Source organism: Emys orbicularis, chromosome 10 (assembly GCF_028017835.1).
Source record: "Emys orbicularis isolate rEmyOrb1 chromosome 10, rEmyOrb1.hap1, whole genome shotgun sequence".
NCBI classification, from domain to species: domain Eukaryota; kingdom Metazoa; phylum Chordata; order Testudines; family Emydidae; genus Emys; species Emys orbicularis.
In genome coordinates this window covers 36,324,206-36,348,280 of record NC_088692.1, presented here as the reverse complement: position 1 = coordinate 36,348,280, position 24,075 = coordinate 36,324,206, and the positions used below count along the sequence as shown (strand labels likewise).

At 45.1% G+C, this 24,075-nt stretch overlaps 1 protein-coding gene across 2 annotated transcripts in view; it reads left to right on the top strand.

Annotated features, from left to right (window-relative positions):
- CLUAP1 (clusterin associated protein 1) overlaps nucleotides 1-24,075 on the top strand; it is a 191,009-nt gene that overhangs the window by 16,196 nt on the left and 150,738 nt on the right. For both annotated transcript variants that reach the window (XM_065412434.1, XM_065412433.1), the window contains exon 5: nucleotides 1,575-1,670. In XM_065412434.1, the coding sequence (XP_065268506.1) occupies nucleotides 1,575-1,670 (96 nt within the window). The remainder of the gene's footprint in view (nucleotides 1-1,574; nucleotides 1,671-24,075) is intronic.

Below are 24,075 nucleotides of genomic sequence, written 5' to 3'. Positions count from 1 at the left end.
AGTGAGGGGTGGGCTGGGGCGGGGTGTTCCTTGTGAAAGCTCCCTCTAGCTAGAAGGAAAGGGAACAAGGGATGTTATTAAAATGAAAGCCTTACTTAATGCATTACATTTACATTTTAAATGCTTTAACCTCTTTTCTCTTCTTCTCTGTATCTTCAATAAAAGATTACAATATTTTTAACAGTGATACTAGACAGGCTGAGGTCTCTCTGTACCAAACCCTGAACCTTGTTTAAACGGTTCAGTTAGTGAGAGCGTCATGTTTACACCTTTGACTCTATGTGCCCATATAGACCATCAAAATTAATACTACATCGGTGCTTTGAGAAAATGGGAAACCAAATGACACATTATTAGTATACATTACTTTAATTGTTCTTCCAACCTAGGACACCTTCCTGTCATCTGTGTGAAAATGATCAGTTTCCAGTGGGTTTGCAATAGTTACCCAATTGCCCAGGCCAGAGGAGAAATCCTAATTTTGTGGAGTTTTGCCATTAGCTTTGGAAATTTTGCCATTGGCTTCAATGTGGCCAGATTTCACTTCAGAAGTTTATACAGATTGGACATAATCCAGACCTTATTAAAATCAGTGGAAAGACTCCTGTTGATTCCAGTGGGCTTTGGATCAGGCTTTCTAAGGGGACGTCTGCACTGCATGGTTCTTTCGGTGGCACGTAGTGTACATTCCCTTGTATCCCCCCAGAACATGTATAAATAGGTCTAGCCGGTGAGGCATAGCTTAGGCAAGAATGGTGCAGACATGCCTGAAGGATGTGGGTATCTATGCGAGTACATATCCTACATGGCTCTCTGCTCACCCAAGCCATGCTTCCGCGTCTACACTACTGTTTTTAGCCATGTAGTGTCCTGCTGCCTCCCTGCTGCTGGAGCCCTTCCCCACCGTAGGGAAAGACTTGTCACAGGGAAAGACAGGCAGCAGATGGGCAGTGGAGAAAGGCTCTGCCAGCTCCCCATTGCTGGAGCCCTTTCCGCCACAGGGAAAGACTCTGGCAGGTGCGAATGGCTTTGCCAGTTCCCAGCTGCTGGAGCCTTCTCCTGCCACAAGGAGAAACTCTGGCAGCCAGGAAAGACTTCAGCAGCTCCTTGCTGCTGGAGCCCTTCCCTGTGAAAGGGAAAGGCTCCAGCAGTGGGGGAGCAGTAGGGAAAGGTCCCTGCTGCTGGAGCCTTTCCCCTCAGCAAAGAAAGTCTCCAACGGGGGGAAGGCTCCCCCGGCTCCCTGCTGCTGGAGCCCTCCCTGTGACAAGAAAGGACTCCGGCAGCAGGGAGATGCTGAAGCTTTCCCCTGTTCTCTCCCTTGCTGGAGCATTTCACTGACGTGTAGCTACACACTGCTGTGTGGACGCAGCTGGCTTTTCCCTGCAGTGTGTAATTATACATACCCTCCATGCTGCCACCGGTGGTGTGTAGTGTAGATGTAGCCTAGGAGAGATTCAGGCACCATGTTGGTCACACATATGGTTTTAATTTGAAAAGGGACAAAACCTGTCACAACTTTTCTTTGTGATGGCAGAGACTCTTCCATTGTTTGATTTTTGATGCTGTTCTTCTAGATTGCTGATTTGAAGGCAGCCAGGCAGCTTGCTTCAGAAATCACATCCAGAGGAGCATCTCTGTATGATTTACTTGGCAAAGAGGTGGAGCTGAGGGTAAGTATGCTCTGCAGAAAGGGAACTCGGATTCACCATATGCTGCAAATGTAGAGAGAGAAACAAGTGTGAATGAGCGATTCCAACAGCTGCAATGAATATATCAGATGTAGATTCCATGTGTGAGTGGAGCAAGGTCAGATGAGTTACCCAGCTTCTCGTTCATATTATTACTTGTAATAAGCCCAAGAGAATAACGGTTTGCCAGTTTGTGTTTAGAGGTGAACTGAAATGCTTTGTAAAGAACTGCTTGAGAACTTAAATCAGTAACAGTGTGTACATACACTTTGTCATGTTCCTGTACCAGATGTGGACTGGCTACAGACACACCAGATGTGTTCATCATAAGATTCTTTAATACTCTGCCAGGTATGTCTCAGGTTCATTTAAATAAGGTATTTTACACGCAGTGCCACCTAATATAATACAGTTTAGCATTCCATTAGATCTCCCCCTTTAAGATCTACATTCCTACCATTTGCAATATTTACATTATCACGCTGTCTTTGAGGTTCAGTATTTATCAGTCTGCTAAGAGTCTCTGAATTGTACTGGTTTCCTAATTACATCACCCAAAGCATGACAACTTGGTCATCAGGCTGTATATTAGTTGCAATAACTGGTTGTGGTCAGTCCAGAATCCTTGAGTCGTCGTCGTCTTGTTCTGCATCTGCCATCTGTGAGGTTTGCTATGTTGATTGTTCTGTCTGAGGAATAAACTGTAGATGCTGATGGTTTCTGTTGAACTCTCCACTGTCCGTTTGATCACATATATGATTTCGGCGCTAAATTCCTTTTCTTTACAACAGCTGGAGCTGTCCATCTGTTTTCTTCATCCAGTTTGAAAGGAACACAGTCACCAGGTTCTAGACCCAGCAATTCTTTTACTGAGTGATGTCTGTTGTAAAAGTGTTGATAAGCTCTTCTAGCCTTTTTATCCAATTTGGCTACTCTCTTCAGGACTAGCCACTTTGGAGATAGGTGCTTTTTTAAAGTTGGAACATTAGAACAGAGTCATCTTCCCATTGGGAGTTGTGCTGGACTATATCCAGTAGCTGCTATTGGTGTTGATATGTAACTCAGAAAAGCAAGGAGTGGATCTTCTTCCTGTAGGATTTTGTTGGCTGTACAGCATTCTTGGCCTTTCCATTCACTTGTAGGCAATGTGGTTTGCTAGTAATATGGTCAAAATCATATTTTGTTCAGAATGACTGACTTAAATTCCATTGCAGTGATTGTAGTCCGTTGTCCATCACTCGTTGTTTTGGAATACTGAAGTGAGCAAAAACAGTCCATGATGACCAGGTAATGATGTCCTGTGAATATGCTTAAATTTGCAGCTAGTCTCTTCCAAGGTCTGTCTGGTAGGGTGTTGTTATGAAAGGTTCTTTGTGTTGTATTGGTCTGTTAGTTCCTTGCCAATGCCTGACCACCACACTGACTGGTTGGCCCATTCATGGCATTTGACTCATGTAATTGTCCATGCACTGCACAGTAGTCTCTTGTGACTTCTTTAGTGTCCTTCAGATGCTTAGGCCAGCCTCCCCTGATGTAATGTAGATTCATAGATTCTAGGACTGGAAGGGACCTCGAGAGGTCATCGAGTCCAGTCCCCTGCCCGCATGGCAGGACCAAATACTGTCTAGACCATCCCTGATAGACATTTATCTAACCTACTCTTAAATATCTCCAGAGATGGAGATTCCACAACCTCCCTAGGCAATTTATTCCAGTGTTTAACCACCCTGACAGTTAGGAACTTTTTCCTAATGTCCAACCTAGACCTCCCTTGCTGCAGTTTAAGCCCATTGCTTCTTGTTCTATCCTTAGAGGCTAAGGTGAACAAGTTTTCTCCCTCCTCCTTATGACACCCTTTTAGATACCTGAAAACTGCTATCATGTCCCCTCTCAGTCTTCTCTTTTCCAAACTAAACAAACCCAATTCTTTCAGTCTTCCTTCATAGGTCATGTTCTCAAGACCTTTAATCATTCTTGTTGCTCTTCTCTGGACCCTTTCCAATTTCTCCACATCTTTCTTGAAATGCGGTGCCCAGAACTGGACACAATACTCCAGCTGAGGCCTAACCAGAGCAGAGTAGAGCGGAAGAATGACTTCTCGTGTCTTGCTCACAACACACCCGTTAATACATCCCAGAATCATGTTTGCTTTTTTTGCAACAGCATCACACTGTTGACTCATATTTAGCTTGTGGTCCACTATAACCCCTAGATCCCTTTCTGCCGTACTCCTTCCTAGATAGTCTCTTCCCATTCTGTATGTGTGAAACTGATTTTTTCTTCCTAAGTGGAGCACTTTGCATTTGTCTTTGTTAAACTTCATCCTGTTTAACTCAGACCATTTCTCCAATTTGTCCAGATCATTTTGAATTACGACCCTGTCCTCCAAAGCAGTTGCAATCCCTCCCAGTTTGGTATCATCCGCAAACTTAATAAGCGTACTTTCTATGCCAATATCTAAGTCGTTAATGAAGATATTGAACAGAGCCGGTCCCAAAACAGACCCCTGCGGAACCCCACTCGTTATGCCTTTCCAGCAGGATTGGGAACCATTAATAACAACTCTCTGAGTATGGTTATCCAGCCAGTTATGCACCCACCTTATAGTAGCCCCATCTAAATTGTATTTGCCTAGTTTATCGATAAGAATATCATGCGAGACCGTATCAAATGTAGAACTTCATGAAGTTGCATATCTGTCGAGGTTGTTTTTTGTACTGGTGTAGCCTCTTTTCTGACACTCATCAGTATGCATCCACATACACTTTAATGTCAGCTTTGAGCTCATGGGTAGTTGAGTGCTATTCCAGGGCCTCCCCCCTGCACTGAGCCAAGACAGAAACAGGAACCCTGTCACACACATTTGAGAGCAGGACATGACCACTTTATTTAGCCCTCCCCACCCCTAAAGAATATTTTCACCAGCCATCTATGCTATGGAGCAAATAGAGCAGAACGTGTGGGGCAGCTGTGAGGAGGAGCCGGAGGCAAGTGGGAGAAGGAGGTGGGGAGAAGTGTCCTGGCTGCTCCTTCTATCTCTATGGACTCTGACAAAGTGAAATGAGCCCTGAAGACTTGCAGAGAGAAGAGGCATTGTTCTCTTTCCCCAGGGCCTTCCTCCACGGTCACCAACTTTTCTAGCTCTCTGAAAGGAAAAACTATGTTGAAACCCAAGAAGGGCTCCTCAACCTCTCATGGGGACTCCTGCCACCATATGTTGGTTGATAAGGGCTCTCGTAAGCCCTCCAGTACCCAGGTAAGAGTGAGAGCCCCAGAGTGTGACTCCTCAGTACCATCTGAACTGCAGCACTCAATTCCAGCACCGTTCAATCCAGAATGGACCTTGTTGGTACTGTTGAAGTTGGTACTGTCCATATCATCTGTATCTCTGATGTCAGTGGCCCATGTGTGGTACCAGTGACGACTGGCACGTGTGACATCAATAATGATGGCACTCCTCCTGACAATACTGTTGATTCCTCAGGCACCCATGGCAGCCAGGGACCTACTTTGCCTGTCAATACTGGACTCTCCCCTCCTGCAACAGGATGGTCTCTCAGTGCTGACCTCAGTACCATCCCTGTTACCGACCTTGGTGCTGGCCTCCCCTGGAAGCTTTTGCCATCTCCTACTCCTGGCTGACACTCATCAGTGGAATCTGTCCATCATCCCCACAGATCTGTAAAAAAAGACCTTTCTCCTTGGTTTCCAGAATCTTATGTTTATCCCTTTTGGCCCTATGGGCATTGTGGGGTATCCCTCAAACTACCAGGTCACTTTCAGCGTCCTCCTCTAGGCCTGGGTTTCTGACTCCATCATCTTTCAGGAAGGCCACTGTACCACCTCCAGCTGCCAAGCATGGCACCAGCTTGGATCCTTCAAATGAGGACTATAGGAGGAAGAGCAGCAGATGCTCATTCATATATCATTTTCCTCAGTTAAAGAGACAGTAATGCCTGAATCATCCTCTGATAGAGGTTGTGCGATACCAGTCGGAATGCTTGGTAGCCCAGAAAGTCTAGGGGAAGAATTGGTGTAAGAATAACAAAATAGCACTTCACTGGAGGATAAAAATATTTTCAGGAGCTGTAGTGGAGCTACAAAAATGTCTACCATTTTTCAAAGTGTCTTAAATTTCCATGAAAACATGATGCAAAACAGAGCTCATTTGTATTCCAGAAATGTTAATAAAATAAAACAAAAACTTTACACACCTCATTTCCCCACAGTATATTTGTCTAATCCCTTGGCTATGGAAACAGATTTCACAAGGCACCTGGCTAATGCATTGGTGACTGAGTTCAAAGGGTTAAGCTGCTTTGGTCTGCACACATCTCCACACAACTCAGACAGCTAAAATGTCAAGAGTTTGTCAATTTTTAGGGAGAATTTTAAAAGAGCACTTGGCAGTTGCTTTGAAATTGGGAATAATTTAATCGTTTTGGCCAAATCACAGCTTTTAGAAGTCCATTTAGCTTCAAGGTTGGGCCCTTAATGGGGGACATATCCAAGAGCAGAGTGACGAATGTGTGAAGTGAAAATCAGGGATGAGTGAGTGTTCCAGTGCAACCCCCTCTCATTGGGCCCATCAAGAGCTCTCTTCATTGGAAGCCTCTTTAAAGGTGCAGTTTCCAGAAGGGTGTGAATTATTATATCCTGTAGAGACCATATGTTTCCGATGGCATAATGACTCATTGCTCTAGCTGGGACTAGCCAATTTTATATAAATGCAAGGTTTATGCTCTGCACAGATGTCTTACAGATTAAACTTGTTGTCCTTAAGAAATCCTGTCAGGTGAGAGATGGCCTGTGCCTCATTAGGGATAAGTTTATATCCTAAAGGCATGATGCTTTACAGTGACAGCCCAAAGAAAACTTCCAAGTAGCACTAGAAAAGCCCTCGCATGTTTTGTTACTAATGATTTGGGCCAGTTCTGACTTTCTGAGGGATCCATCCAAACTAAGGAGTGCTGCTTCAATCCAAAGTCTAGTACATAAGCGTACGGCTAGTTTTAGCCTCTTGGACATTCAATATAGCAAAATAAATATTTTTCAAATTAAAAGCTGACCTCTGTTGATACAAACTGACTTGACTAACTTTCCATTGGATTTGCTTGTTTTTGTCATTATTTCTCTTGTGGTAGTTATACGCATAGATTGTTTTATGTATTTTGTACTCCAAACTGCACGGTATTTTTTGTTTTCTTTTATAAAGGCTGTGACAGTGATTTATTTTTTAAAGGCTGCTTTGTCTGAGCATTACAATTATATTCAAAGGCATTGAAAACAAAATGCAGCTTTCGTCACCTCCATTAGAGCTGCAGAATGTCTGGTATACGTTCAGGGAATGCCTATAGAACTCCAGTGCATTTTGACTTCCTGACTACTGTATGTCCTGATGTCCCATTCATTTGAATGGTCAGCACCATTATAATTCCTGTAGGATAAAAGCAGCACCACAGCAGCTGATTTTTAATTGGAGTCCCTTATTCTTTAAAGACCATATATTTTGTTACTTAAAGAATATCTAGAATTACAGTAAGGCTTGAAAAATTCACTCACCACTAGTCCTTGGGGAGCTTTTCCTGTGAAACTATTATCCAGCTGAAACTATTAAGTTTTGCAGTATCTAAGCTGCCATTTTACAAAACAAAAATTCCAGCCCATACAACTATATAGATGACCTTTCAAAGGTGAACCAAATGTAAGTGTTGCCTTGCCAAGTCTGCACACAGACAACTCTGCTGCTGTTTATACCATGAAATTAACAAAATACTGGTCAGTTTTATTTCAGTGGCACTGTTGCTCTTTACATAGCAGGGTGTATGCACCGATGAGTTCTTTGATGGTTGCAGAGTATGATGTGCAATGACAGTCCCGCCCACAGGTAGGGCACACCCACGCACTAGCAGTGCTCTGAATCTGAGCAGCAGATTCTTTCGTCCTCTGACACTAGTCATCACAAAGCTTGATCCAGTCCCCCTCGCAATGCCTCGCTCCATCTGGAAGCTGGTTCTGCCAACCAGAGTGGAATTCTGTACTTCTTTCCCAATCCACGGATATTTCAAAGGATACTAAATAATTTTTGCAAGCATCCTGAAATCTGGGCAGTGGTCTGCCTCTCTTTCTAGACCCTTTACAAACTTCAGAGAACAGCACGCTCTTTGGGATCCAGTAATCTGGCATTTGCTTGACATGTCCAAGCCATCTGAGTCTTTTCTTACTAATCAACATCCCCAAGAATGACATACCAGCATGATTTAATACTTCCACATTTGTCACCCTGTCTTGCCATCTTATTCAAAGAATTTTATGCAAGCATCTGATATGAAAACTTTAGGCTTTTGGTATGTTTGGCGTAAGTCGTCCATGTTTCTGAGCCATATAGAAGAGTGGATAAAACACACATCTCATAAATATGGATTTTTATATGTTTTATTTACAGCTTTTATTTCAGTTTTATTTGCAGCTACTTTATAATCCTGTAGGTAGAACTAAAACTGCCAAGATTCATGTCAGTTTCACTCTTATGTTGTTGCTTGGGAAAGCTCTGAGCAGCAGCATGGATAGGTATTGGAATTATTCTTGAGCGAGAACTTAAAAAAAACAGAGGCTGAGGAAAAATTGAGTATTCGAGATCCTCGTCCCACCTTTGCAGTAGCCACAAGACAAAAACTTAATTCTCTATTCCAGCAAATTGGGGTTGAGGATTCAAATTTAGCAGACTCTTGCCTCAGTTTATCTGTCTGTAAAATAGGTATAATATACTTCCCTACCTGTTAGGGCTATTGGGAGGCTTAGACAATAACCCATAAAACACTTTGTGGTTCTTTGATGAAAATTGCAATAAAATGCAAAGTGTTATACTAAGGTCTAATCAATGGGTCACTGGACTGGGACTCAGGACAGCTGGGTTTTGTTCCTGGTTCTGTCATTAATCTGCTGGGTGACCGTAGGTAAGTCTTCTTCACCTCTCTGTGCCTCCCCCCCGTCTACCCTTTGTCTTGTCCATTTAGGCCATGGTCGGCAAAACTTTTGTTGCTCGGGGGTGTGAAAAAACACCCCCCGACCCTCCAAGTGACATAGGTTTTGTCGGCATAAGCGCTCATGTGCATAGTGCTGTGTTGGCAGGAGACTCTCAGGTTTTATTATGTCGATGGGAGAGCTCTCTCCCGTTGGTATAATGCGGCTACATGAGCGCTCTTACAATGGCACAGCTGTGTCAGTACAGCTGTGCCGCTGTAAGCTTGTAAGTGTAGACATGACCTGATTGTAAGCTCTTTGGGACCTGACCTATCTTTTAGTATATCTCTATACAACACCTAGCACAATGAGGCCCTGATTTCAGTTGGAGCCTCTAGGTGCTATTGTAATACAAGTAACTAATAATAATATGAATTAAAGGTGAATATGGTGTTCAAGTGATCCTTTCAGTGCAGGCAGGTGTGTTAAAGGATTTGAGCCTTCTAGATTTTCTTAATCAGATTTGTAGGACACCCAAATCTACAGTTCTCACTTTGTATTTATTTTTTCATTACAAATATTTGCACTGTAAAAAAAAAATTAAAAAAAAAAATTTGTATTTTTAATTCACCCAATGCAAGTACTGTAGTGCAATTTCTTTGTCATGAAAGTTGAACTCACAAATGTAGATTTATGTACAAAAAATAACTGCACTCAAAAAACAATGTAAGACTTTAGAGCCTACAAGTCCACTCAGTCCTACTTCTTGTTCAACCAATCGCTCAGACAAACAAGTTTGTTTACATTTATGGGAGATCATGCTGCCCGCTTCTTGTTTACAATGTCATGTGAAAGTGAGAACAGGTATTCACATGGCATTATTGTAGCTGGTGTTGCAAGATATTTACGTGCCAGATGCGCTAAAAGTTCAGATGTCCCTTCATGCTTCAACCACCCTTCCAAAGAACATGCTTCCATGCTAATGATGGGTTCTGCTCGACAACGATCCAAAGCAGTGTGGACCAATGCATGCTCATTTTCATCATCTGAGTCAGATGCCACCAGCAGAAGGGTTTTCTTTTTTGGTGGTTCGGGTTCTGTAGTTTCCGCATTGGAGTGTTGCTCTTTTAAAATTTCTGAAAGCCTGCTCCACACCTCGTGTCTCTCAGATTTTGGAAGGCACTTCAGATTCTTAAACCTTGTGTCAAGTACTGTAGCTATTTTTAGAAATCTCACATTGGTACTTTCTTTGCATTTTGTCAAATCTGTAGTGAAAATGTTCGAACAACATGTGCTGGGTCGTCATCTGAGACTGCTATAACATGAAACATATGGCAGAATGCGGATAACACAGAGCAGGAGACCTACAATTCTCCCCCAAGGAGTTCATTCACAAATTTCATTAATGCATGATTTTTTTAAATGAGCGTCATCAGCGTGGAAGCATGTCCTCTGGAATGGTGGTTGAAGCAAGAAGGAGCATATGAATGTTTAGCATATCTAGCATGTAAATACCTTGCAATGCCGGCTACAAAAGTGCCATGCAAATGCCTGTTCTCGCTTTCTGGTGACATTGTAAATAAGGCCTGGTCTACACTAACCCCCAAATTCGAACTAAGGTACGCAACTTCAGCTACGTGAATAACGTAGCTGAAGTCGACATACCTTAGTTCGAACTTACCGCGGTTCAGACGCGGTCCACACGCGGCAGGCAGGCTCCCCGTCGACTCCGTGGTACTCCTCTCGCCGAGCTGGAGTACCGCAGTTGACGGCGAGCGCTTCCGGGATCGATTTATCGCGTCCAGACCAGACACGATAAATCGAACCCGGAACTTCGATTGCCAGCTGTCGAACTACCGCGGTAGTGTAGACCTGGCCTAAGAAGCAAGCAGCATTAACTCCTGTAATGTAAACAAACAGAGACTGTCTGAACAAGAACTGAGTGGACTTGTAGGCTCTAAAGTTTTACATTGTTTTGTTTTTGAGTGCAGCTATGTAACAAAAAAAGAATCTACCTTTGTAAGTTGCACTTTGACCATAAAGAGATAGCACTTGTATGAGGTGAACTGAAAAATACTATTTCTTTTGTTGATCACTTTTACAGTGCATATATTTGGAATAAAAAATAATATGAAGTGAGCACTGTACACTTTGTATTCTGTGTTGTAATTGAAATCAATATATTTGAAAATGTAGAGAAACTTCCAAAAATATTTAATAAATTTCAATTGGCATTCTATTGTTTAGCAGTGCAATTATAACGTCGATTAATCATGATTTATTTTTTTAATTGCGATTGTGTTGTTGTTGTTAATCATGTGAGTTAACTGTTATTAATCGACAGCCCTAATGGTAATACATATACTGTGTATGTGTATCTGAGCATACATATATGTATACTTATCAGGAGGAGGTTGAGGTGTGGGTTTCTGTCTCTTAGAAATGCAGTATGGTATCTGTCTGATCCCTTTCAAACAAAGAGCCTTCATCATTTGTGTGTATGATCCAGATAAGTGTAATTGCTTTCTAAAGGTATAGAATTATTTTATCTTTTTCATTCATTTTCTGTAGAAAACTGAACAGTGGGAGGAAAAAAATATTGATTGCCCAGATTAAAATCTTAGTTAATATTCAGAAAAATTGCTTAAATCTACACTGTTCCCATGAAGTGAAAGTTTCCAATGACATCTCTTACCTTAAAAAAACAAACAAACAAACAAACTAAGCCTGATTTTAGGAAAGAGTGAGGCATTTCTTGACAAATCTAATGAACAATTCCAAGGGGGTACGAGGCTGCCACTTATAAACTGTTCGAAGAGTATCATACAGTTCTCAACCCTGCAGCTGGGAAACTACCTTTTAATTTACCTTTGCTCTTGAGCACCAGCAAATGCAATACAACCATGCATGACTGGCAGTAGGGTCTGTGCCAATGGAGCACTCACTTGTGCTGTGCAATAATGGGGAAAAGCGATACTGTAGTTGCATAGGCACTTCTGCTAGGACTGTGGCAACTGCTAGATAACTGTCAAATAGATACAGTATGGGCCCTGTGCCAATGTTAAGGATGGGAGGGGGTTCAGCACTAACAGGGAAACAGCTGAAGAGCCTGCTTTGGAACGAGGATAACTGAAGTAAAAAACTGAATTGTCTAGATGTTGGTAGCACAGTAACTCCTCACTTAAAATGCTATTTTAAGCGAAACGATGTTAAGCAAATCCAATTTCCCCATAATAATTAATGTAAATGGGGGGGGTTAGGTTCCAGGGAATTTTTTTTCGCCAGACAAAAGTAAGTGTGTGTGTGTGTGTGCGCACACACACACACACACAATGTAATACTGTACACAGCAATGATGATTGTGAAGCTTGGTTGAGGTGGTGGAGTAAGAGGGTGGGATATTTCCCAGGGAATGCCTTGCTGCTAAATAATGAACTAGCACTCCTCTGAGCCCTCAAGGGTTAACACATTGTTGTTAATGGAGCCTCACACTCTACAAAGCAGCAGGAATGGAGGGAGGAGACACAGCATGACAGAGACACACGTGTGTGTGTGTGTGTGTGTGTGTGTGTGTGTGTGTGTGTGTGTGTGTGTGAGAGAGAGAGAGAGAGAGAGACACGCATTGCCCTTTTAAGTACACTGACCCCACTCAAAGTACACTGCCTTTTTAAGTAGATCAGCAAGTTGACAGTAGCTGCTGCCAGCAAGCTCCCTCTGTCCTGAGCCCTGTCATGTGTCCCCCTGCCCTGTGGAGATGGGATAAAGGAACGGGGAGAGGGGGAACCCTGACATTAGCATCCCTCTTCCCCCTCCTCCCTGCACAGCAAGCAGGAGGCTCCCGGGAGCAGCTCCAAGGCAGAGGGTAAGAGCAGCACACAGCAGTGGGGGGAGGGACAGCTGAACTGCCCGGCACTTGATAGCCTGCTGGGCAGCTGCCGTACAGGGAACTTAGGAGAGCTGATAGGGGGCTGTCGGTCCACCCTGGTTCCAAGCCCCCACCACCTAGCTCCAACGGGCTGCTCTTCCTGCAAGCAGTGGACAAAGCAGGTGGCTGCCAAACATTATAAGGGAGCATTGCGCAACTTTAAATGAACATGTTCTCTAATTGACCAGCGACGTGACAACGAAACAACGTTAACCGGGACGACATTAAGTGAGGAGTTACTGTATATGGCTGCATGTGTTTGCAGTGATTGTAGATGAGCTCAGGGTGGGTATGATAGACAAGTAACTTTTGTTACAAAATACATTTAAGCATTACCTATTATAATTTGTTCTTCAGATTCCATTCTGGTTGATCTTAGGTCATATAGATATATATAGATTAGAACTAGGAGTGGATGTCAGAACTCCTGGGTTCTGTATTGGCCTTTGCTCACTGTGTGTGCTTGGCCAAGTCACCTACATACTTTGTGCCTCAGTTTACCCACATGCAAAACAAGTATAATAATACTGATCTGTGTTATGGGGTTATAGTGAGGCTTAATGGATGAATATTGGTAAAACACTTTGAGATCCCCAGATGACGTACTATAGATGTACAAAGTATTATTATTTGTACTCCTCTTGCTTATTTTCTTTTTGCTGCTTTTGGGACATTTTAGAAATTCTTTTAGTACAACTATAGTGCCTTGATTTTTAGAGCACAGCAGCCAGATTTGTATGAGTAACTGCACAGTCTGATAGAAGATGAAACTTCCCAGTTCAGGATTAAAGCTCTTAAGATCTTGATCAAACAAAATACAGCCATGTTCCTGCTTTGAGCAGGGGGTTGGACTAGATGACCTCCTGAGGTCCCTTCCAACGCTGGTATTCTATACCTGGTCAAAACGAGGCACCACCTTCAGTATGTATTTGTTCTCTGTATGTGTATGGAGCTGGTGGGTCTCTTGATAGGAGTTAGCTTAGTGATCAGCACTGAAGGTGACCACATGGCTTTGGCTGTTCAGGTCACTGGGCCAGAAGATGTCGCCGAAGCAGGTACCCTTCAGTTTCACATAACTAGCCCCAGAATAGCATTTTGGAGAGAGTGCCATTTTTCCCCTGCACAGAATGAGTATTGTGATTATAGTGACTGTGGGAAGAGAAGTGATGAGATTATACAGCAAATTAGAGGGCCTTGACTGCAGGGGTGAGTAGCTCCTTTTGGAATATAATGAACTCCCTTGGGGGACATGCTTGCTGTGGTCAGTGGAGTGAGGAAAGCCGCAAGTTCTCATGGGTTGGACCTCTGAGCTGCCAAAAGGAAAAATCAGTTGTTTGTAATAACTCAGTTGAGCTGATTGACTTCAAGAGTGCTTGCCACTTGGCATCTGTCAGAAGTCCTGTGGACATGTTAGCAGGAGCCTGTCAAGAAACCACCTTGGCTAGACATTATTACACACAGCAGTATAATGAAACAAAAAAGCCAAAAATAAACTGCTTCCATGCTGATGGCAGGCATAAAAAATTCCATCCTTACAAGGTTTTCATTATGGCCACATCTTAATTAGTTATAAACTATTTATAAAGCAAGAAAAGGTAAAAATAATCTTTCTTCTAATTCACTTATGGATATGAAGAGAGGAGACACCAAAGGTTGGGATTCTGTTCCCACCTCTAACACTTACTCCCTCTGGGAGCTTGAGCAAACTATTTAGTCTCTTTGAGCCTCCCATGGTGTGAGCATAACTGTCATACATCCCAGGGGTGCTAGAAGCTTTAATCCATTAATGTTTTTAAAGTGCTTTGAAATCCTTGGATGGAAAGTGATAAATACGTGCAAAGTGTTGCTATAATAATAATTCTGAATGCACACAGTGTGGGCCTAATCCAAAAATGATTGGAGTAAATAGGATGAAATTCAATAAGGACAAATGCAAAGTACTACACTTAGGAAGGAACAATCAGTTGCACACATACAAAATGGGAAATGACTACCTAGGAAGGAGTACTGTGGAAAGGGATCTGGGCGTCATAGAGGACCACGGGCTAAATATGAGTCAAAAGTGTAAAACCTTTGCAAAAAAAAGTGAACATCATTCTGGGATATATTAGCGGGCGTGTTGTAAGCAAGACCCGAGAAGTAATTCTTCTTCTCTACTGCGGGATGATTAGGCCTCAACTGGAGTATCATGTCCAGTTCTGGGTGCCACATTTCAGGAAAGATGTGGACAAATTGAAGAAAGTCCAGAAAAGAGCAACAAAAATGATTAAAGGTCTAGAAAACATGACCTATGAGGGAAGATTGAAAAAATTGGGTTTGTTTACTCTGGAAAAGAGAAGACTGAGAGGGGACATAACATTTTCAAGTACATAAAAGGTTGTTACAAGGAGGAGGGGGGGGGAATTGTTCTTCTTAACCTCTGAGAATAGGACAAGAAGCAATGGGTTTAATTTGCAGCAATGGAGGTTATGGTTAGACATTAAGAAAAACTTCCTAACTGTCAGGGTGGTTAAGCACTGGAATAAATTGCCTAGGGAGGCTGTGGAATCTCCATCATTGGAGATTTTTAAGAGCAGGTTAGACAAACACCTCTCAGGGATGGTCTAGATAATACTTAGTCCTGCCATGAGTGCAAGGGACTGGACTAGATGCCCTCTCAAGGTCCCTTCCAGTCCTGTGATTCTATGAGTCTTCTGTGATTCAAATAAAAACAATGAGGAGTCCTGTGGCACCTTAAAGACTAACAGATTTATTTGGGCATAAGCTTTCATGGGTAAAATACCCACTTCTTCAGCTGCACGGAGTGAAAATACAGGCATAAATATATATTGGCACATGAAGAGAAGGGAGTTACCTTACAAGTGGAGGACCATTGCTGAAGGCCAATTCACTCAGGGTGGATGTGGTCAACTCCCAATAATTGATGAGGTGGTGTCAATACCAAGAGAGGGAAAATTGCTTTTGTAGTGACTTCGACAGACTGGACTTCTATATAGAGTGCTTCTGTAGATGTGCACAGCCTGAAATTATGAACAAACAGAATTACTTGCCCCATAACCTCAGCTGTACAGAACACAACACCATCCACAGCCTCAGAAACAACTCTGACATTATAATCAAAAGGGCTGACAAAGGAGGTGCTGTAGTCATTATGAACAGGAGGCTGCCAGACAACTCTCCAACACCACATTCTACAGGCCACTATCCTCTGATCCCACTGAGGAGTACCAAAAGAAACTACACCTTCTGCGCAAGAAACTCCCTGCTACAGCACGGGAACAAATTTACACAGACACACCCCTAGATCCCTGACCAGGGGTATTCTATCTGCTACCCAAGATCCATAAATCTGGAAATCCTGGACGCCCCATCATCTCAGGCATTGGCACTCTTACAGCAAGATTATCTGGCTATTTGGACTCTCTCCTCAGACCCTAGGTACCAACACTCCTAGCTATCTTAGGCCTGGTCTACACTACGAGTTTCGGTCAAATTTAGCAGCGTTAAATCGAATTAAGCCTGGACACGTTCACACGGCTAAGTCCCTTTTTTCGACTTAAAGGGCCCTTTAAACCAGTTTCTTTACTCCACCTCTGACGAGGAGATTAGCGATAAAATCAGCCTTAGCGGGTCGGAATTGGGGTAGTGTGAACGGAATTCGACGTTATTGGCCTCCGGGAGCTATCCCACAGTGCTTCATTGTGACCGCTCTGGACAGCACTCTCAACTCAGATGCACTGACCAGGTAGACAGGAAAAGCCCCGCGAACGTTTGGATTTCATTTCCTGTTTGCCCAGCGTGGAGAGCCCAGGTGACCACGCAGAGCTCATCAGCACAGGTAACCGTGATGGAGTCCCAGGATCGCAAAAGAGCTCCATCATGGACCGAACGGGAGGTACGGGATCTGCTCGCCATATGGGGAGATGAATCAGTGCTAGCTGAACTCTGTAGCAGTAAACGAAATGGCAAAATATTAGAAAAGGTCTCCAAGGCCATGAAGGACAGAGGCCATAACAGGGACGCACAGCAGTGCCGCGTGAAAATTAAGGAGCTAAGGCAAGCCTACCACAAAGCCAGAGAGGCAAACGGAAGGTCCAGGGCAGAGCCGCAAACATGCTGCTTCTACGCGGAGCTGCATGCCATGCTAGGGGGTGCAGCCACCACTACCCCAACCCTGTGCTTTGACTCCTTCAATGGAGAAACACACAGGGAAGCGGGTTCAGGGTACGAGGAAGATGATGATGAAGATAATGTAGATAGCTCACAGCAGCAAGGAAGCGGAGAAACCGGTTTCCCCAACAGCCAGGATATGTTTATCACCCTGGACCTGGAACCAGTAACCCCCGAACTCACCCAAGACCCTGGGGGCACACAGGGGACCTCTGGTGAGTGTACCTTTGTACATATTACACATGGTTTAAAAGCAAGCGTGTTTAATGATTAATGATTAATTTGCCCTGGCAATCGCGGCCAGTACAGCTACTGGAAAAGTCTGTTAACGTGTATGGGGATGGAGCGGAAATCCTCCAGGGACATCTCCAGAAAGCTCTCCTTGATGTACTCCCAAAGCCTTTGCAAAAGGTTTCTCGGGAGGGCTGCCTTATCCCTTCCGCCATGGTAGGACACTTTACCACGCCAGGCCAGTAGCACGTAGTCTGGAATCATTGCATAACAAAGCATGGCAGCGTATGGTCCCAGTGTTTGCTGGCATGCAGACAACATCCATTCCTTATCGCTCTTTGTTATCCTCAGGAGAGCGATATCATTCACGGTCACCTGGTTGAAATGGGGCGATTTTATTAAGGGGACATTCAGAGGTGCCCGTTCCTGCTTTGCTGAACAGAAATGTTCCCCACTGTTAGCCACGCGGTGGGGGGGAGGGGTGAAGTGATCATCCCCGAGAATTGGGTGTGTGTGTGTGGGGTAAGTTGGGTTTGTGCTGCATGTTAACCCGGAAACCGCAGCCCCTCCTTTTACATTGCAAACCCATTTTAAATGGCCAACCCAACGGGTGCTTGGTATGGGAAATGAGGGCGCTACTGTTTGAAACCATTCCCACATGTTAAGAAGGTTAAAAAAGCCAAAAGACTGGCTTACCATGGCTGCCTGCAAGCCGAAATCTGTTGCCTGGCACTGCGTGAGTGATCTCTCACACCAAACCGGCAGGCCCTCAATATAAGAGGAAAAATGCGACCTTGTAACGAAAGCACATGTGCTGTGTAATGTGAACAGCAAAATTTAACGTGAAAGAGTGTACCCATTGTTCTCTAAAATGTGTCTTTTTTAACCACCCCTCCCTTCTCCTCCACCAGCTGCAAATGTTTCTCCTTCACAGAGGCTAGTGAAGATTAGAAAGAGAAAACGGCGGACTCGGGATGATATGTTCTCGGAGCTCCAGATGTCCTCCCACGCTGACAGAGCACAGCAGAATGCGTGGAGGCAGTCAATGTCATACTACAGAAAAGCACAATATGAACGAGAGGAGAGGTGGCGGGCTGAATCGCGGGATGAACAGAGCAAGTGGCAGGCTGAAGATGATAGGTGGCGTCAGCTTGCAGACAGAAGGCAAGAGTCAATGCTCCGGCTGCTGGAGCATCAAACTGATATGCTCCAGCGTATGGTTGAGCTGCAGGAAAGGCAGCAGGAGCAGAGACCGCCGCTACAGCCCCTGTGTAACCAACAGTCCTCCTCCCCAAGTTCCATAGCCTCCTCACCCAGACGCCCAAGAACACGGTGGGGGGGCCTCCGGCCACCCAGTCACTCCACCCCAGATGATTGCCCGAGCATCAGAAGGCTGGCCTTCAATAAGAGTTAAAGTTTTAAACTGCAGTGTGTCCTTTTCCTTCCCTCCTCCCCCACCCATCCCGGGCTACCTTGGCAATTATCCCCCTAGTTGTGTGATGAATTAATAAAGAATGCATGAATGTGAAGTAACAATGACTTTATTGCCTCTGCAAGCGGTGCTCGAGGGGGGGAGGGGAGGGTGGGGTGGTTGGTTTACAGGGAAGTAAAGTGAACCGGGTGGGGGGGGGGCGGAGGGTTCATCAAGGAGAAACAAACAGAAGTTTCACACCTTAGCCTGGCCAGTCACAAAACTCGTTTTCAAAGCTTCTCTGATGCGCACCGCGCCCTGCTGTGCTCTTCTAACCGCCCTGGTGTCTGGCTGCGCGTAATCACCACCCCGCCATAAATGTCTCCCCCTTAGTCTCACAGATATTGTGGAGCGCACAGCAAGCAGCAATAACAATGGGGATATTCTTTTCGCTGAGGTCTGAGCAAGTCAGTAAGCTGCGCCAGCGCGCTTTTAAACGTCCAAATGCGCATTCCACCACCATTCGGCACTTGCTCAGCCTGTAGTTGAACAGGTCCTGACTACTGTCCAGGCTGCCTGTGTACGGCTTCGTGAGCCATGGCATTAAGGGGTAGTCTGGGTCCCCAAGGATCACGATAGGCATTTCAACATCCCCAACGGTTACTTTCTGGTCCAGGAAGAAAGTCCCTTCCTCCAGCTTTCGAAACAGACCAGAGTGCCTGAAGACGCGAGCATCATGTACCTTTCCCGGCCATCCCACGTTGATGTTGGTGAAACGTCCCTTGTGATCCACCAGGGCTTGCAGCAGCATTGAAAAGTACCCCTTGCGGTTTATGTACTCGGTGGCTTGGTGCTCCGGTGCCAAGATAGGGATATGGGTTCCGTCTATCGCCCCACCACAGTTTGGGAATCCCATTGCAGCAAAGCCATCCACTATGGCCTGCACGTTTCCCAGAGTCACCACCCTTGATATCAGCAGGTCTTTGATTGCCCTGGCAACTTGGATCACAGCAGCCCCCACAGTAGATTTGCCCACTCCAAATTGATTCCCGACTGTCTGGCGTTGCAAGCTTCCACAGGGCTATCGCCACTCGCTTCTCAACTGTGAGGCCTGCTCTCATCCTGGTATTCTGGCGCTTCAAGGCAGGGGAAAGCAAGTCACAAAGTTCCATGAAAGTGCCCTTACGCATGCAAAAGTTTCGCAGCCACTGGGAATCGTCCCACACCTGCAACACAATGCGGTCCCACCAGTCTGTGCTTGTTTCCCAGGCCCAGAATCGGCGTTCCACGGCATGAACCTGACCCAGTAACACCATGATTTGCACATTGCTGTTGCCTGTGCCTTGTGAGAGGTCTATGTCCATGTCAATTTCCTCATCACTCTCGTCGCCGCGCTGCAATCGCCTCCTCGGCTGGTCCTGGTTTTGCTTTGGCATGTCCTGGCTCTGCATATACTCCAGGACAATGCGCGTGGTGTTCATAGTGCTCATAATTGCTGCGGTGATCTGAGCGGGCTCCATGATGCCAGTGCTATGGCGTCTGGTCTGAAAAACGGCGCGAAACTAGTATCTGACGGATGGAGGGAGGGAGGGAGGGGCGAGTGACGACATGGCGTACAGGTACAGGGAATTAAAATCAACAAAGGTGGCTGTGCATCAGGGAGAAACACAAACAACTGTCACACAGAATGGCCCCCCCAAAGATTGAACTCAAAAGCCTGGGTTTAGCAGCAGGCCGTTGATTTCACGGAGGGAGGGGGAAGCAAATGAATACAGAACAAATCTATTTTTTACATCTTAAGCTGGCAGACGACAGTGCAGCATGACTGATAGCCCTCGGCATCTTCTGGGTGCTTGGCAGAAAATAGCGTACTACGACTGATAGCCATCATCGTCCTTGGGAAGGCAGCGACTGGGGGACATACGGAGTTTCAGCCACTGCAGTACAACGACGACGGATATCAGTCGTAATACACCATCTTCTACCAAAAGGCAAGGGGCTGCTGCTGTGTAGCAATGCAGCCCCACATCTGCCAGCCCCACGTCTGCCAGCACCCAGATCGCCGATGAAGGCTACCAGTCATACTGCACCGTCTACTGCCAAAAGGCAATTAGCTGCTGCTGTGTAGCAATGCAGTACGACGTCTGCCGGCACCCAGATGACATATGGTGACGGTGAGCTGAGCTGAGCGGGCTCCATGCTTGGTGTGGTATGTTGTCTGCACAGGTAACCCAGGTAAAAAGGCGCGAATCGATTGTCTGCCGTTGCTCTGACGGAGGGGGAGGGCCCTGACGACATGTACCCAGAACCCCCCGCGACACTGTTTTGCATCATTCAGGCATTGGGATCTCAACCCAGAATTCCAATGGGCGGCGGAGACTGCGGGAACTGTGGGATAGCTACCCATAGTGCAACGCTCCGGAAGTCGACGCTAGCCTCGGTACTGTGGACGCGGTCCGCCGACTTAATGCACTTAGAGCATTTTATGTGGGGACACACACAATCGGCTGTATACAACCGATTTCTATAAAAGTGGCTTCTATAAATTCGACCTAATTTCGTAGTGTAGACATACCCTTAGATACTGCCGACTTCCTGAGGAAACTACAGTGCATTGGTGATCTTCTTGAAAACACTATCCTGGCAACCAGGAATGTAGAAGCTCTTTACACCAATATTCCACATGAGGATGGACTACAAGCTGTCAGGAACAGTATCCCTGATGAGGCCACGGCACACCTGGTGGCTGAGCTTTGTGATTTTGTCCTCACCCATAACCATTTAGATTTGGGGACAACTTATACCTTCAAGTCAGCGGCACTACTATGGGTACCTGCATGGCCCCACAGTATGCCAACATTTTTATAGCTGACTTAGAACAACGCTTCCTCAGCTCTTGTCCCTGAGCGCCCCTCCTGTACTTACGCTACATTGATGACATCATCATCATATGGACCCATGGGAAGGAGTCCCTTGAAAAATTCTACCTGGACTTCAACAATTTTCACCCCACCATCAACCTCAGCCTGGAACAATCCACACAAGAGATCCACTTCCTGGACACTACAGTGCAAATAAGTGATGGTGACATAACCACCACCCTATTCTGGAAACCTACTGACCGCTATACTTACCTACATGCCTCCAGCTTCCATCCAGGACACATCACATGGTCCATTGTCTACAGCCAAGCCCTAAGATACAACCACATTTGCTCCAATCCTTCAGACAGAGACAAACACCTACAAGATCCCTATCAAGCATTCTTAAAACTACAGTATCTACCTGGGGAAGTGAGGAAACAGATTGACAGGGCGAGACGGGTACCCAGAAGTCACCTACTACAGGACAGGCCCAACAAGGAAAATAACAGAACACCACTGGCCATCACATACAGCCCCCAGCTAAAACCTCTCCAGCGCATCATCAACAATCTACAACCTGTCCTGGAAAACGATCCCCCACTCTCACAGGTCTTGGGAGGCAGGCCAGTCCTCGCTTGCAGACAGCCCCCCAACCTGAAGCAAATACTCATCAGCAACTACACACCACACCACAGAAACACTAACCCAGGAACCAATCCCTGTAACAAATCCCGTTGCCTTCTCTGTCCCCATATCTACTCTAGCAACACCATCATAGGACCCAACCACACCAGCCACGCCATCAGAGGCTCATTCACCTGCACATCTACTAATGTGATATATGCCATCATGTGCCAGCAATGCCCCTCTGCCATGTACATTGGCCAAACCGGACAGTCTCTACGTAAAAGGATAAATGGACACAAATCAGACATCAGGAATGGTAACATACAAAAGCCAGTAGGAGAACACTTCAATCTCTCAGGACACTCAATAACAGATTTAAAAGTAACCATTCTTCAACAAAAAACTTCAAAAACAGACTTCAAAGAGAAATTGCAGAGCTACAATTCATTTGCAGACTTAACACCATCAATTTGGGCTTGAATAGGGACTGGGAGTGGCTGGCTCACTACAAAAGCAATTTTCCCTCTCTTGGTATTGACACCTCCTCATCAATTATTGGGAGTGGACCACATCCACCCTGACTATATTGGCCTTCAACATTGGTCCTTCACTTGTAAGGTAACTCCCTTCTCTTCATGTGCCAATATATATTTATGCATGTATCTGTACTTTTCACTCCATGCATCTGAAGAAGTGGGTTTTTTACCCATGAAAGCTTATGCCCAAATAAATCTGTTAGTCTTTAAGGTGCCACGGGACTCCTCGTTGTTTTTGTGGATACAGACTAGCACGGCTACCCCGCTGATACTATGATTTTAATGGGAGTCTTTCTGCTGACTTCAGTACCATAAGGACCCAAATAACCGCCCGTAAAATCAGTGGGAGTTAGATTAGGCTGTAGAATTGAAAGGGCATCACTTACAGTGAAAATATGGTTGCCACTGATGTTCCCTTAGTTGGGCCTCAAACCCAGTGACTTTCATTGAACCAAATTTGATTCAATGATATATTGTAATGTATATTAGTTATCTTTGTGAGAGTTAGGTGGGAACATGAGGCTTTTGAGATATGGGGCAATGTCCCCTTCCTGTGGAGACCTCTGAGGCTGAGTTGGGGAGAATTCCATCAGCATGTGTCTTAGGAGACTTTTTGACCCCCTTCTGTCCTGCATTTTGTCTCAAGAGTTTTTTTGCCCCTATTGATTGGTGCTCTTGTATTTTGATGTCTGTCTCTGCAAGGGAAAGAGCTAGAGATTGATTTTTTTTTTAAGTGAAAGCTTAAAGTTTCCCCAGCAGTCCTACAATGTACTTAGCTATGTTACAAATTCAAAAATTAATTTCAATCCTCTAAATGTCTGTTCTGGGCTCTAGATCCCACTCGTGGGAGTCCAGTGAACCAAGATTTTATTTCTCTCTTGCTTTCTATATTGGCTACAAAGTTGGGGGAAAAAAGAAAACTTTTGACCTCTGGCAAACACTTCAGCTCTGATTTTAGGATGTCATAATTCAGGCACCATTTATCTACTTCACTTCAAATTCTGCAGAAATATTCTATCTAGTCCCCAGACCTAACCTACCAATTTTGAAGCTAAAATATTTTTGGTAGATTTTTAGAGTGGGAGGTGTGACAGACCCAGACCAGTGGGGTACAGGAGTCTGGTAGAGGGCAAATATACTGGTCACTGGATGAGTAGTTTTCTGTTCCCTGAGTGACCAGAGCAGGAGCTGCACTAGAGTAATCAGGAACCTGCTAGAACCAGTTAAGGCAGGCAGGCTAATTAGGACACCTGGAGCCAATTAAGAAGAAGCTTCTAGAATCAATTAAGGCAGGCTAATCAGGGCACCTGAGTTTTAAAAAGGAGCTCACTTCAGTTTGTGGTGCGAGTGTGAGGAGCTGGGAGCAAGAGGCGCAAGGAGCTGAGAGTGAGGGTTAGGGTGTGCTGCTGGAGGACTGAGGAGCACAAGCGTTATCAGACACCAGGAGGAAGGTCTTGTGGTGAGAATAAGGAAGGTGTTTGGAGGAGGCCATGGGGAAGTAGCCCAGGGAGTTGTAGCTGTCATGCAGCTGTTACAGGAGGCACTATAGACAGCTGCAGTCCACAGGGCCCTGGGCTGGAACCCGGAGTAGAGGGCGGGCCCGGGTTCCCCCCAAACCTCCCCAATTGACCTGGACTGTGGGTTCTCCAAGAGGGGAAGG